General features: G+C 49.1%; 1 protein-coding gene across 3 annotated transcripts in view; it reads right to left on the reverse strand.

Moving 5' to 3' along the window:
• AFAP1L2 (actin filament associated protein 1 like 2) overlaps positions 1 to 15,033 on the reverse strand; it is a 40,636-nt gene that overhangs the window by 14,342 nt on the left and 11,261 nt on the right. For 2 of the 3 annotated variants that reach the window (XM_023729967.1, XM_023729965.1), the window contains exons 3-5: positions 12,537 to 12,630; positions 3,769 to 3,974; positions 2,350 to 2,529 (exon numbers count right to left, since the gene is read on the reverse strand). In XM_023729967.1, the coding sequence (XP_023585735.1) occupies positions 2,350 to 2,529; positions 3,769 to 3,974; positions 12,537 to 12,630 (480 nt within the window). Of the gene's footprint in view, positions 1 to 2,349; positions 2,530 to 3,768; positions 3,975 to 6,859; positions 6,944 to 12,536; positions 12,631 to 15,033 lie in introns of all 3 variants that reach the window. The other variant, XM_023729966.1, reaches the window with a different exon arrangement.

The raw sequence follows: 15,033 nt of genomic DNA on the forward strand, positions 1-15,033 counted from the left end.
GTATAGTGCTAAGCACTACGCATGCGTTAAGTAACTGCAGTGTGATTAATTACTTTTACGTGTGGCCTTTCTAGACATGGTCTTATAACTCACACCCAGTTGACTGGGCAAGACTGTGTGATAGGGTAATTGTGGCCTACTAAGGGGATTGGTCAGTTCTGCCTTAAAGGAGACCCAATTTCAGAGCAGAGGGGAAGAGCCCACCACCAAGGAAGGAGAGACCCAGGAGCAGAGACCTGGCAGGAGGAAACAGTGCGGTGGGCTTCCTGGCCCCCAGAGAGAGAAAGCTAAGCGCCTTTGGGCAGAAGACTGAGGGCCAGGGAGAGAGGTGTGCCTGTGAGCACAGCTGGGGAGAGGCTATCCTGGTGGAATAACTGTATCCTGAGTGTTCTTGAGCCTGAATCATAATTGTTACTTCCCTCATAAACCCCATAATCCTGAGTATGGTCGGTGAGTTCTATGTGGCCACTGCAACGTATTATCGAACCCAGCAGAGAAGTAGAGTGTGCTGTGTGAGGAACGGTTGGTGTCAGAGTTGGTAAAGATGGTGGAGAGAGGAGGCTTGTCTGGCCTCCACCTCACAGGAATCAGCCTTGGGCTGTTGATCTTGGTTCTCCTTCCCCCTTGTGGGGTTGGAGGAGGTCAGACACTGCCTCACACCATTCTTACAGTAACCAGCTCAAGGCCACTCAGCTAAAAAGGGGTGGAGCCAGAATTCGAACCTAGAGCCCACGCTCTTAAATACCCAGGTTAGGCCTTCCAGAAAAGGAGCCCTGGTGGCACAATGATTAAGCACTTGGCTGCGAACTGAAAGGTTGGCGGTTCAAACTCACCCAGTGGCTCTGCAGGAGAAAGACCTGGTGATCTGCTTCCATAAAAACCACAGGTTAGAAAACCCTATGGGGCGATTCTGCTCTGTCACGTGGGTTCGCTATGAGTCAGCATCAACTCAACAGCACCTAACAACAACAGGCCTTCCAGAGCCAACATTCTCCAAGCACCTCCCCCACAGCGATCTGCTGACTGCAAGTATGCAGTGTGGCGAGTTTTCTTGTCCTATACATTGTCATCAGCCATCTGGGAAATTTGCAGTAAGGACTGAGGTGCCTGTCCACTCCTACGAGAAGCTTGGCTTTGAGACAGACTGGGCCAGGTATTCTCAGAACATTTAGTGGGTTCACAGAAGCAGCCCCCAGCCCCAAAACTGGGGAACTCAGCCCTCGAGAAGGCCAGTTCCTCGGCAGATACTACCTTCAGTCACGCTTTAATAAGGCACTGCAGGTGTGTTACAATTTGCAGGGCTCATGGGCTCACCAAGGTGGTTATGTTTAGCTGAGGCAGCGGATGGGGGTGGAGGGTGGGTGTAAGGCTCCTACACGAGAAACGCATCAATGTGGCAGTGATGGTGGAGGGGGTATCGGGAAGGAGGGAAGAGGCCCCTCTGGCCCTCCATGGCCTCACCAGGGACCATGCTGGGTAGGGAGGCTTCTCTGGAACATTCTTGGTGCAAACCTCATAGCTTCTTGGATTATCAAGCTCATTTCTAATATGTGGCAGGCAAGCTCCCTCCCCAGACGCTTCAGCAGCATCACCCCGTGCACCTGTGGCTGTAAACACAGGACCTGTGGTCAGACAGTGCTGGGTTCGAAACCCAACCGCACTGGCCGGGTGACCGTGAGCAAGTCACCTCCTCCCTCTGAGCCTTACCCTCCACTCCTGTAAGAAGGGGACACTGACATCGACCTCTAGTGTGGCTAGATGGATTAAATTTGCTAAAGGCCCATGGCCCATGGTCAGTACTTAACAAGTGGCAGCGACGTCCACGCTTTTTCTAACAAGGAGAATGATGACGCCTCACTAGAGGCAAGGAAGGCAAACGGATTTCATCAAGAGCCCGAGCCCAGGCGACTGAGAAGGAGTCAGACCCAGCAGCAGAGTGCTGTCCCTGATTTCCATAAAACGGTCTGCTACCACTTAGAACACAGGAAGCATCATAGACATGAAGGATCATAGACCCCTCACCCTGGCAACATCATCCATCCCTTTTGAAAAAGCTAGATTTATGATAGCTGGTGGGTGGTACAAATGGTTAATGTGCTTGGCTGCTAACCGAAAGGTTGGTGGTTCGACTCCACCCAGAGGTGCCTCGGAAGAAAAGCCTGGCAATCTACTTCTGAAGAATCAGCCACTGCAAACCCTATAGAACACAGTTCTACTTTACGTGCATGGAGTCCCCGTAAGTTGGAATCAACTCAAGAGCAACTGGATTTAGGAGAGTTGGTGAGCCAGAACTCAGAGCCCCAGAGGGGAGCAGGCCCCACTGCCCCCGTGGCCTGGCGTCCCCCTCACCCGGAGCCACTGCTCAGCCTGGTCTTTGCTCTGCAGGCCCAGCACGATCACGTCGGCGTTCATCGGCGTGATCTTCAGCTTGTGCTCCTTCTTCCGCACTTGCTTCTCCTTGTGGATGACGCTGCTGCCCAGCAAGTTCACGTCCAGCTGCGGGCTGTGGTCCTTGGAGGATTTGTAGCACTGGAAGAAAAGACAAGAGAAACCAGGTTGCCAGGTCTAGCCAGGTCTGCAGAGGCAAGGCCTCCAGGCGTTGCAGGAGAGCCCGGCTTTACCCAACGAAGTCAAAAGGCTGGACACCCGACAGCAGGCCCAGAGCCTTAATCTCAAACATCAGAGGGACAAGGCAGGTGGTGGCCTCTCCTTCAAGCCTCATTCTTACCAGCCTTGGCCAGGGAAGCTTCAGGCCTTTGCTTGCTTAAACCACTCAAACCTCACTCCGGGCCTGGGGTGGTTCCTAAAATGTGCCATCCGTAGGTAACTGTCACTTACCAGAGGTGGACCTAACTTTTTTATCATTTCTCTACCTCTTGTCATCATTTCTAGCTGAGTTTCCCCAGTAAGGGATCCACAGGGAATGAAAACTAAGTTTATTATCTGCTTAGTTAGAAGATGGTCTGTTAGGAGAGAAAGGAAGGGACTCTCCTCCCAACCAAGCAAAATACTTTTCTTTGCACCTTAGTTTCTCATTTGTAAAACTGGGGTCCTTACAGCATTTGCCCTGAGCAGGGCACACTGTAACCAGCGAAGAAATGTGTTTATAATAACTCCATGGAACTTTAAATGAGGACATAAAACCAAATCTTAAAATAACCGGAAATAGGACTGTTATCAGAGTACTATCTTCTGATTTCTTTTTGGGTCTTGTCTTACATCAGTAATTAAAAGCATTGCAACTTCTGAGAAAATGCGTACGATTCGCACATAGCACAGATGAAAGCAATAACCAGAATCAGGGCTGGGAGCTGGGTTCGGGTAGCAGCAGGCTCATGGCTTAGGGGGCACTGAACTTCTGCTAACAGTAATGGAAAAATCCGGCAAACAGATACAGGTGGTGATTGAACAGTATGATGAATGCAATTAACGTTGCAAAATTGTCATTAATGTCACCTGTAAACATGCTGAAAGAGCAAATGCTTTGTCACATATATTTATCACAATAAAATCTTTTTTTTAATGTGAATGGGATAGAGTCTGAATAAAAACTACTAGAAATTTTCTAATTAAGAAAAAACACATTCACCTATACCTACAAAATTCTGCACACAATTTCAGATTAAGGAGAGGTTAAGACATCCTGATATAAAAAGGCTCCCAACTGCTGTCATCTGAGACCCCCCCTTCCCCAGCTATGCCCTCCCGCCAACCCACCCCACCCCCCACCCCCGCGAGAAGACGGAACACAACATAAGACTGACTGACCAGGAGTCTGGTGTCCTTGATGACACAGAGCTGCTTGGCCCACTGCCCCAGCCACTTCTTGCGCCACAGGAAGGCGCAGATGCGGGCATCACGCATCAGCTCGATGCTGGCCTCGGGCGAGGGCCACTGGTAGGGGGCTGACTTGCCCTTGCTGCTTTCCTCTTCATCGTAGGACTCATAGGAGCTGCTCACGGCCTCTCCATCCTCTGTAAGGAAGACCAGCTCAGTCACAGCCCCACCAGCAGGGATATTCCTCAATGTGGTTCGTTCAGGAGGGCAACCAGCAGCTGGTAGCCGGCAGCAGGCCTCAGGACTCAACTCACTTGCCTCTCGTGCCCCTGAACCAGCCCCTCAGCCACCAACCGCAGACCCTGGCAGGTCTTTCTGCTCCAACACCTTCAGAGAAGCGTCTCAGAGGCTATCTCTGACCACACACACAAATAACTCAAAACCAAGAATTTCCTGTTTTCGTCCTCAAATCCTGTCATCGCAGACTTCACAGAAACCTCTGACAAGACATTGCCACGCGGACCAGCTGTTTGCTCTTAAGGCCAGTTCTACTCTAGGCCTCTGTTTCCTCAACTGAGGGATGAAGCAGGTTGGGGTGGGGGGGAATCTTTCTAGATTGTTCTGTGCAATTCTGTCAATCTGAGGGACCAGGAAGAAGGGAACACCACCAGAGCCTTGAGCTGCATACACAGCACTCCTCCAAAAGCCTCCCGGCCGGCAGGGCCTGGTTCTATCAGACAGAGGGGAGACAGGACCGTGACCCTCAGAAATACAAGGCTAAATAAACCACCGTAGGAAATAGCATGCTCAGGAAGGAGGCCACCTTCCAGCCCCTAAGTACTCCCCACATAGTCATATTCCTTTTTTAAAATCCAGTCTTTCATCCTCGAGAGAATCCACCCCTCCCTGCTCAACCCCTCCCTGCGCAAACTTAGCTGCTTTCAGCCCTGTTTCTCCTTACACCCTTTCCCTTACCTGTGGCAGTGAGCCAACCTCACGTTTTTGTTCTATTTTGAAAGAACTCCAAAACTCTGTGCCACAGGCCTTGCTGCTGTTTACTAAGGACGACAAAACTACCTACCTGAGGGGGGAAAAAATCCAACAACACTGAAAAGCGGGAACCGAAGAAGAGGAACCTCAGGGATCCCTACAGACCAGGCATCCAGTCTATGGCAATGCTGACGCTACTCCAGCCTCTGCTTGAATTCCCCGTGGACGGGGAGCTCACTACCTCTTGATTGCTGGATGCTTCCTTTCACTACTGGGCAGTCCTAACAGAAAATGGGCCCAGCATCTCCTGCCCTGTGACTTCTACACAGGTCCTTGCTCTGCTCCCTCAAATGTGGGGGAATAAAACCCCTTTCCTCCACATGACCCCTTTCAGAAAAGAGATAGCCCCCTAGAGCCCTAATCTTCCCTTCTGAGAGCCCCTTCCACCTGCATAGCTAAGTTCCTGCGTACTAAGAAAACAGAACCACATGTGAATTCGAATATAGGGAAACCGATGAGACCACTGCAATAGTTCTTCTAGCTCCAGTACCAATGAAAATGTGTGACAGGGTTTCTGAATACAACACTTTAAACATTTTAACATTAGGTTTCTTTAAAAGCATTGGGGTGCGACTCCCATTCATGGCTTAATAAAAAAGCTGCACAGTTGATAATTTTACACCTATTAACTAAGCAATGATTTAAAATGCTACCCAGTGGGGGACCCTGAACTCCCCTGTGGCTGGCGGCAACATAAATTAACACAAGCCTCTCAGAAAGCAGTCTGGTAGCCTGGTGTTTTAAGAGCCAAAAACACCCACGCCCTTTGACCCAGTAATCCCAGTCCAGGGAGTTTTTCCTAGGAAACTAGTTTGTAAAAAAAAAAAAAAAAAAGCAAGAAGGGGAGGGTTCCATGCATTGAGATAGTCGAGTGCTATTTAATGGAAGGGAACTGGTTAAGTAAAGGTTCTGTCCAGTCAGAAGCATACCATGCAACCATCATCAACTAAAACTCTGAGGACTAGTCTGCAACTCCACAAACTCCTGCAGACAGAATGGTAGGTAAACAAGCACAATTAAAATTACATCTGCCGATATACCCAGCATGGAGAAATCAAAATGACTGATATGGTGGGAGGATCAGGGTGATTTTTAAAAATGTCCCCATTATCAGTTTTGTATTATCTGTAGGATACATGAAATAAGAACAATGACGTGTCACTGGGCTACCTCGTTCAGTAACAAAAATGGAGGGAGGGAGGCCACAGAGTGTAGCGCGAAGAAGTTGGGTAAATCCCCTCGCTGTTTTGTGCTTCTGTGTTTTTCCCACGTGTTACATGGAGAATTCTAATACCCGCCCATCCTGTTCCACGGGGGGATCAGGAAGCTAATGGAGAAGAAACAGCAAATCATGGTACCTGGAGTAGCCTGGAGGAAATTTAGGGCAAATTTATTAACAATTTTATTTAGCCCTAAGAGTAATCATAAAACCAGTTGCTGTCGAGTCGGCTCCGAGTCATGGCAACCCCATGTGTGTCAAAACAGAACTGTACTCGATAGGGTTTTCAAGGCTGTGATCTTTTTGGAAGCAGATCACTGGGCCTTTCTTCCGACAGGCCTCTGGGTAGATTTGAACTCCCAACCTTTTGGTTAGTAGCTGAGCACTTAACTGTTTGTGCCACCCAGGGACTCCTATGCCCCTAAATGTAGGATATTCTTAAAAAGGAGAGTTGGCTTCCAGGGTCACTAGGAAACAGGAGTGGAAGGCAGGGTGCTCAGATGTCACCATCCCTATTTTTCCTGTCCCCAGGTGGACTGCACCCCACCATGTCCTATGGGAAGCCCTCAGGAACAGAGGGCAGAGTGGCCACGCAGTACTCTGAGTCTTTCAGCCATGAGTTGGGACGCGTGGGCAGGGGTCTGTGCAAGTGGGGACGCTAAGTCACTTCTCCTGAAAGGATGACACACAGGCACGGACATGCAGGACCCAGGCATGAGGACAGGGAGAGGGCAGCGGCCACCCTTGAAGCATGCACCCCACCAGGCAGCAGGCGAGGCAACACTGGCATTCGGCTGTGCGCACAAGCAGTACCCAGGGTGATGGTGGCATACACGACTCCTTCGGGCACCTGCACCCATCTAGGGGCTCCGGTAGGACGAATTCTGCCAGAATGACCTGCATGACATCCAGAGGCACAGACAGAGGAGAGATGGAGAGAGATAAGATGAAGAGACAACAGAACAAGTACAGAGACACAGAGAGAGATGCAGAGGCAGCGACCTGGCTGCCTGTCCACCAGGAATGAGTGCTTTCCCATCGGAGCTGTGGGCTTGTCAGAAGAGGCCACAGCCCAGCCCAGGGCGTCATTTCCCAGCTCCTGTTACATCCAGAGATGACCGTGTGACTGCATGTCACCCATGGAATATGGGCAGAAAGGATGTGTGCCTGGCACTTTTAAGAAACAGAGAGGGGTCCTCTGCTCTCTCTTTGGAAAGAGCCTGGGCATCTAAATTATCTGTTGTTGTTGCTACCATCAAGTCGGGCCCCCACTCATGATGATCACATGCACAATGGAACAGAACAGATTGGACTATTGTGATCCAAAGGGTTTTCCTTCAAGGCTTTATATATGTCATCCCATTGCCTTCTTGCCTGCATGGTTTCTGCTGAGTAGTCCAAGCTTACTCTTATTGACTCTCCTTTGTAGATGACTTTTCGTTTATCCCTAGCAGTTCTTAAAATTCTCTCTTTATCTTTGGTTTTGGCAAGTTTGATTATGATACGTCTTGGTGACTTTCTTTTGGGATCTTCTGTGGGGTTCGATAAGCATCTTGGATATGTCATCTTTCACGATATCAGGGAAGTTTTCTGCCAACAGATCTTCAACAATTCTCTGTATTCTCTGTTATCCCACCCCCTCTTCTGGTACTCCAATCACTCGTAGGTTATTCCTCTTGATAGAGTCCCACATAATTCTTAGGGTTTCATTTTTTTAAATCCTTTTATCTGATTTTTCCTCATATAAGTTGGTGTCAAGTGCTTTATCTTCAATCTCACCAATTCTGACTTCCATTGCCTCAGTTCTGCTCCTATGACTTTCTATTGTCTAATTCTGAAATTTTATTATCTTCTGGATTTCTGATTGCTGTCTCTATATGGATTCTTGCAGTCCGTTAAATTTGTCATTATGCTCTTCTCTAATCTTTTTAATTTCCTCTATTGCGTGTTCTGCGTTTTGCTTAATTTCCTTCCTAATTTCTTGAAGAGCTCTGTATATTCATCTTTTGTACTCTGCCTCTGGTAATTCCAAGAAATTTTCCTCCTCTGGAAAATTTCTAGATTATTTTGGGAGCTTGCTGAAGCCATCACGGATTGCCTCTTATGTGATTTGACTGTTGTCTCTGAGCCATCAATAAGTTATTATTTTATGTTTGCTTACTGTGTCCTAGCTTCTTATTTTGTTTTGATATGCCCAAATAGGCTGCTCGTATGAGCTAGTTTGATTATTAGCACCTTTGAAGCTCTAATGTCCTGTCACCAGGTGGTTAGATCTGTTACTAGGTATGTGAGCTCAGGAGTCTACCCACTCCTCCTGTATCGATTTGGCTCAGGTGCCTACACAGATAGCCGCCAAGTGTGTGGTGTAGGCTCTCACTTGCAGTCCTAGACAGGCATGGGTGACTGGTGTAGGCACAGGCATCTGGCTACAGCAAGGGGACACACTCTGAGCAAAGCAGGGGGCTGACGGCCACCCCCGAGTGTCCAGGAGGAAGGCATATCCCTGTTCCCTACAGCATGTAGGTGGGTGGGTTTTATAGCCGGACTATGAACACCTAATGCTGTTGGCTGTAAGGACTGGGGGGCACCTCTTATTCATGGGCCCCTATCACAGGTGGCTAGGTGGTGTGGGTGGAGTCACTAGTCCTCAGGCTCCTGATGTGGGTAGGTGAAGACCCTGCTTAATGGGCACAGCAGTGTCAAATGTCAAGAGCCTGTCACTTCACAGCTGAACAGTTGAAGTTAGACTTCCAGTATATACCCTGTTGTACTGCAGTAATGAGGGCCTACACTGTTGAAATGGGCCCACACAAGTCTATGCAGGGGGAAAGGCACTCGAAGTCCCTGGATCCCTTTTGCCTGCGCCTAGGCAAAGGAGCTGTGCCTACCCTGGGTTCCTGGCTTAGGGGAGCCGGCAGTTTATTATTTCCCATTTGTTAAATTTGTTCTCTCTCCAAGGCAGGGAGAATGTCTCCAGGCGTGTGACGGATCCTACTTCCGGCCCAGGGGACTCGGCAATTGCTGAAGCCAGTCCAGGACCCACTGCAGAACAGGGAGCGGGGAGGTAAATGGGAGAGAGGTTTTTCCCTAAGGGGGGTGTTTTTGATCCACGAGGTAGGCCGTATGCAAGTACTTATCTTTTGCCAATCCAGGGCTGCTTCTCACTGGTTCTGGGTGGCTGTTGGACTCTCTGGAACCGGCTCTCTCCCGGTGCGGAAAACACACCTCCCAAGCACCACTGCTTGCCTGCCTCACTGCTCACCCCCGAGCTGATCAGGCCTTAATGGCTCAGGCTCTCGCTGAGTCAGGTCTGGCAACTCCTCACTGCTACTGAACCATCTCTCCCTCTCCCTGCCACTCAGTCTGGTTCCTCAACTCTACCTTTGATGTTCAGGGCTCCCAGATTGCCATATATAATCAATTGACTTATTTTTTTGGGTCTTTGTTGTAAGAGAGTCCACCAGAAGCATCTGACTACTCCGCCATCTTGGCCCCGCTTCCTCTCGATAGAAAGGGTTTTCAGTGGCTGATTTTTGAAGTAGATCAACAGGCCTCTCTTCCTAGTCCATCTTAGCCTGGAAGCTCTCATGAAATCTGCTCAGCATCATAGCAACATGCGAGTCTTGACTGACACATGGGTGGTAGCTGCACATGAGGTACACTGGCTGGAAATGGAACCTGGGTATCCTGCATAGGAGAGATTTCCACCACTGAACCACCAATGCCTCCTTCCCTAAACTACCTACTGACCAATTATACCCACATTGAGCTGCTCCATGAATGAAAAACAGATTTTTATCGTGTTACTATAAGGTGCAGTTGGGGGGTTATTTGTTACAGCAGCTAGCATTACCCCATAAATGAAGTAACTGATGCCTCAGGCCAGCAGGACAAACCCTAATATCTCCAGCACAGGCCATTAGGGCACTTATTAGACTTTTACTAAGAGAGAGGAGTGTGACCCAGTGAGTTCTGTGGGGTCACTGCTGACAGAGCAGGACAGGAATCCAAGCAACCGGTCTTTTGCAGGAAGTCAGCTAACTTGCGGTTGGCCAACCAACTAGAGCAAGCGGCTGGGGCCCAACGGTTGTTCCTTCTATTGCAACCTGCACGTCACACTGCTCCATCAGGTGTGAGGATGACAGGCAGGAACTTGAGAAGAGGCCAGCTGATAGCCCAGGTGAAGCCCTCCCTTTCTGATGAGTATGACCACATCTCCCCAAGTCTTCTTGAGTTCTCATTCTCCAGGGGAAGCAAGGCAGTGGCGTTTCCCCTCCCACCTGGCTGTTTACTTTACAGTGAGATTCCCTCCATCTCTGAGCTCTCCTGACCTACTCCCCGTGGTGAGTTCAAGCTGACTCCAGTCCTGACTACGAAAAAACCAGACGAAACCAGTTGCTGTCAAGTCAACTCCAACGCATGGCGACTACATGTGTGTTAGGGTAGAGCTGTCTTCCATAGGGTTTTCAATGGCTGATTTTTCAGAAGTAGATCACCAGACCTTTCTTTCAAGGACTTGAACCACCAACCTTTTGGTTAGCACATTAACTATTTCTACCACTCATGGACTCCATCATAGCTACAGCCAATTTGAATTCACAGCTGAGGGACAAACGCCAAGAAGCCTAGGTCTTTCTGGCAACTTGTTTGTGTTTCTGTCACACAAAGCCCAGGATGAAGTGTCTGTCCCACAACCAGGCCCCCTGGGAGTGTCTGGGAGGCAGGCCCCAGCTGGTCCAGCCCGTACCTAGAGAGACATGACTGAAGGTACAGGTGGTGCTCACCGAGGTGAGTCACTGCCTCCACCTTCAAGTTGTGCCCCAACATCAGCACCACACCCTCGGCGCTGGTCTGAAATCACAGCCCAGACTGGTGACTCAGCGACGCCTTACACCCTCAGCAGGTTAAACTAAGTGCCGTCCGCCCACACAGCCAGTCTCTTACCATAACATCAGTCAAAACAGGCCCTGGTGTCCCACACAGTTCCCAACACCACGGTCAGTAGGTAAAGTGTGAAAAAAAGAGAACCACCTAGTGTGGCCCCCAGTCACTGGTCCTGTCTTGTCCCTGGTCCCTCATGGAACCAACAAGGTTCTCCTTCAGCCAAGTTCATTCTCAGCACCAGGGACACTCATCTCTGACATCTGCAAGTTGCTTTATACTTTCAAGGAGCCCTGGTGGCACAGTGGTTAAGAGCTAGACTGCTAATCAAAAAGTCGGCAGTTCAAATCCACCAGCTGCTCCTTGGAAACCCCATGCGGCAGTTCTACTCTGTCCTATAGGGTCCCTGTGAGTTGGAATCAACTCAACAGCAACAGGTTTGGTTTTTTGTTTGTTTGTTTGTTTTTTGTTTTCATTCTTTCAAAGCCCTTTCATTTATGAAGGAAGGAAAGAGAAGGAGGTAGTACAGGAAAAACAAGAGTACTGGAGTCTAGCCGTCCTAGAGAATGGCGCCACACCCCCTCTTCCAGAACTTTCTGGACTTTTCTAATAGAACCCGTGCTCCAAGAGTACTTCTGATTGGATTTCCTCAGGCTGAGAGCCACTGGCCAAGGTAAGGGGGTTCCAGCCTGAGTCCTGCCCCACAGCCTGTTCGCCACACAGTGTCCAGAGCCACCTCTGTAATGCCTAAGTTAGGCTGGTCCCTAAGTCACTGTCTAGGGTTTGTAGCCTCATTCAGAGAGAAGCCAAGTCCTCCCCATGGCGTTCCATCTCCTGTCAGTGGGTTAGAACTAAGCGACATCTCCTGCTCCAGCCACACTGGCCTCCTTGCTGTTCCTCACACACAACAGGAGCTCAGGGCCTCCATGTGCGCTGCCCTCTCTATCTGGAAAGTCCTTCCTGCAGGGACCTGCACGCCCCATCCCCGCTGCATGTGGGACTCTGCTCACGCCATGCAATCAGAGAGGCCTTTCCTATCTAAACAACACCCCTCTGCTGCCTGAGCCCAGCCCCCGCTCCCCCTGCCATCCTATCACTTAACCACTCAGCACATTGTATATTTATTTGTTGTCTAGGATGTAAGTGCCGTGACAGCAGGGGTCTTATCCTGGGCACTGCTGCACCGCTGACTCCTGGGAGGATGCCCTGCACAGAGCAGGGAAACAGTCAATATCACCTGAACAAACGTATGAAAGAACACAGAAGCTGGGCTCAGACTAGCCTGACCACTATTTCCTTTGTGCACCTCCCAACACACCCGCCTCCATCACATTTCTGTGCTCAATCCAGCAACATCCAGGTAGAAACACAGAAAACCAGCTTATCGCCTGCTGCCCAGCCCCTAGCCCGTGTCCAAGCAGGCTGGGTCTGCCGTGGGTCTTGGCTTCCCATTCAGACCAGAGGCCAGTTCTCACTGTCGCTAAGAGCAGCCCAGTTTGCCCTCTGCCTTCTGGCCCAGGATGAGCACGTTGGTCCACGGGATCAGTCGGCACCAGCATCCGTGCAGGAAGCTGCGAGCCCCACTCCAAGCCCAAGCTGCTGGCTGTACCATTTAAGGACATGTCATAAGGCTCGGCCTCTTCATAGTAGCCCTCTGGAGACTCGACCTTTGGGACAACGGGGAGCTGTTTCCGCTCTGGAATCTGTGGCATGAACAAAAAAACACTTTCAGATACAATACATAGGGAATAACTTGGAATCAACACTTTAGATGGGAGGAGGAGGAAGTACCGAAGAAAAAACGCTTGACTGGAATTCAAATAAGTGGGGAGGGAGAAGGCAGAGCACCCCAACTCACTGTCTGGCCTGCAGCCAGCTGAGAGGCTGTGAGCGTGCTGCTTGACCACACCAAGCCACAGGTTCCTCCTCTATACAAAGGGAGAAAAAAAGGTCCCTACCACCAAAAAAAAAAACCAAATCCGTTTCCATCGAGTCCACTCTGACACATGGCGTCCCCACGTGTGTCAGAGTACAACTGTGCTCAGTAGGTTTTTCAAGGCCGCGACCTTTCAGAAGCAGGTCACCAGGCCTTTCTTCTGAGGCGCCTCTGGGTGAGTTTGAATCATCAACCTTTTGGTTAGCAGTTGAGGGCTTAACCATTTGCCCCTTCCTCCCGACACAAAAAATTGTTACCCACATAATGCATAGTCCACGTAAAGGTTCACATAGTGTCCGGCTGTTATGGAAGCTACTGTGGCTTTCAAGTACAATATATTTTCTAGAAAGATGAGGCTTAATCAGTGGCACATCAAGAAGATGACCAGGTTTCTAAATCCCAAGCTTTCACCATCATACAGTTCAATCATTCAGTAAGTAAGTACTGAATGACTCCTGTGTACTGCACGTGAGTGACACATCCTGACGTTCGGAAGTCAGTAGTAAGGAAGATTTAACTAGCTGGTAAGTGTTTAGCAGCTAAGAATCAAGAGCATTGTGAGTAGTGCAATAAAAGAGACAAGGTCAAAGTTGTGTGGGAACCAGAGGAAAGTGTGAGGAACATTTAGGACCAAGGCAGGAGGCACAGAGGAGATGACCTTGGGGCTGAGTCTCAAAGGTGACCCCTGAATTACATGGGATGGGGTGAGCAAGCACAATTTGAGTAGGACAAAGAACACATGCATCCAAAGCACAACTATTGGTCTCTATTCGCCTGGAGCTACAGCGGAAGGAGGACCGTCAGGAATAGGAGGAAGATACAGAATATGTGGCCAATTGCCTCCATGAACAACTGCCTCCTTTGCCATGAGACCAGAAGAACTAGATGATCCCCTAGATGAATCCCCAAAACTATTGCCCTGAGATAATCTTTAAACCTTAAACCAAAAATATCCCCTGAAGTCTTCTCCAAACCAAATAATAATTTAGCTTAACTAGGAAAGAATGTCTGCCTTGAGCATTGTGCTCTTTTCAGACCTACCTATATGGGATCAAATTGATAACAGCAACTCAAAAGATTAGAGAGGAACCTTAGCGGGCAGTGAATTTATGTTAATGGGGGAGGAACAACTCAGAAAAGGAGGATGAGAATGGTTGCACGACTTGCAAACTATAATCACTGTCACTAAATGGTACATTTAGAAACTTGAATTGGCGTATGTTTTGCTGTGTATATTCTCAACAACAAAACAAATTTTTTTTTAAAAGGTGGAAAAAAAGAACACATGCAACTGTGTAGCAGCACAGAGCATGAACTTGTTCTCTGTTTCTCCATTATTCCACCTGTAAAATGGGCACTAGACTATGAAAAAAACCTTATAAGCAATAGATAGATAGATATTGTCGAGCTGACTCTGACTCACGGCGACCCCATGTCCAACAGGATGAAATGTTGCTTAGTCCTCATCATTCTCACAATTACCAGCATGTCTGAGCCCATCGTTGCAGCCACTGTGTCAATCCATCTTACCAAGGGTTTCTTTCACCCTCACTGGCCTTCTACTTTACCAAACGTGATATCCTGCTCTAGCCATTGCTCCCTTCTGACGACAGGTACCCAGCAAGTCAATGTTCTACTGTGATCCACAAAGTTTTCATTGGCTAATTTTCAGAAGTAGGTCACCAAGCCCTTCTTCCAAGTCTGTCTTAGTCTGAAAGCTCCGCTGAAACCTGTCCACCATGGGTGACCCTGCTGGTATTTGAAATACGGATGGCACAGCTTCCAGCATCACAGCAACACACAAGCCACCACAGTATGACAAACTGACAGATAAGCGGTGGTTATAAGCATTAGCAGAGGAGGAAAAAAGATGTCCACTGTTGCATGGATATTATTATTATTACATATCAGGTCACGAACGTGTAAACATCTGTGCACATGAGTCTCTGGTGTCTTTCTGAATCGCAAAGCCCCTGAAGGAGAGCCCAGAGAACTTCATAAGGAGATGAGAACGGAAATGACAAAACCTAAAGTGCACTCCCACTCCCGGAGTTCCACATGAGGGGGCAGGTCTCAGGCTGCGTGGAACCTAAAGTAAAAGCAGTGTGAGGTTCTTCATGGTAGGGGGGTGGAGGAAGATCATGGAAGTGGCAGCCAACAGAAGAAGCCC

The sequence above is a fragment of the Trichechus manatus genome, unplaced genomic scaffold (genome assembly GCF_000243295.1).
Source record: "Trichechus manatus latirostris isolate Lorelei unplaced genomic scaffold, TriManLat1.0 scaffold00031, whole genome shotgun sequence".
In the NCBI taxonomy this organism is placed as follows: Eukaryota; Metazoa; Chordata; class Mammalia; order Sirenia; family Trichechidae; genus Trichechus; species Trichechus manatus.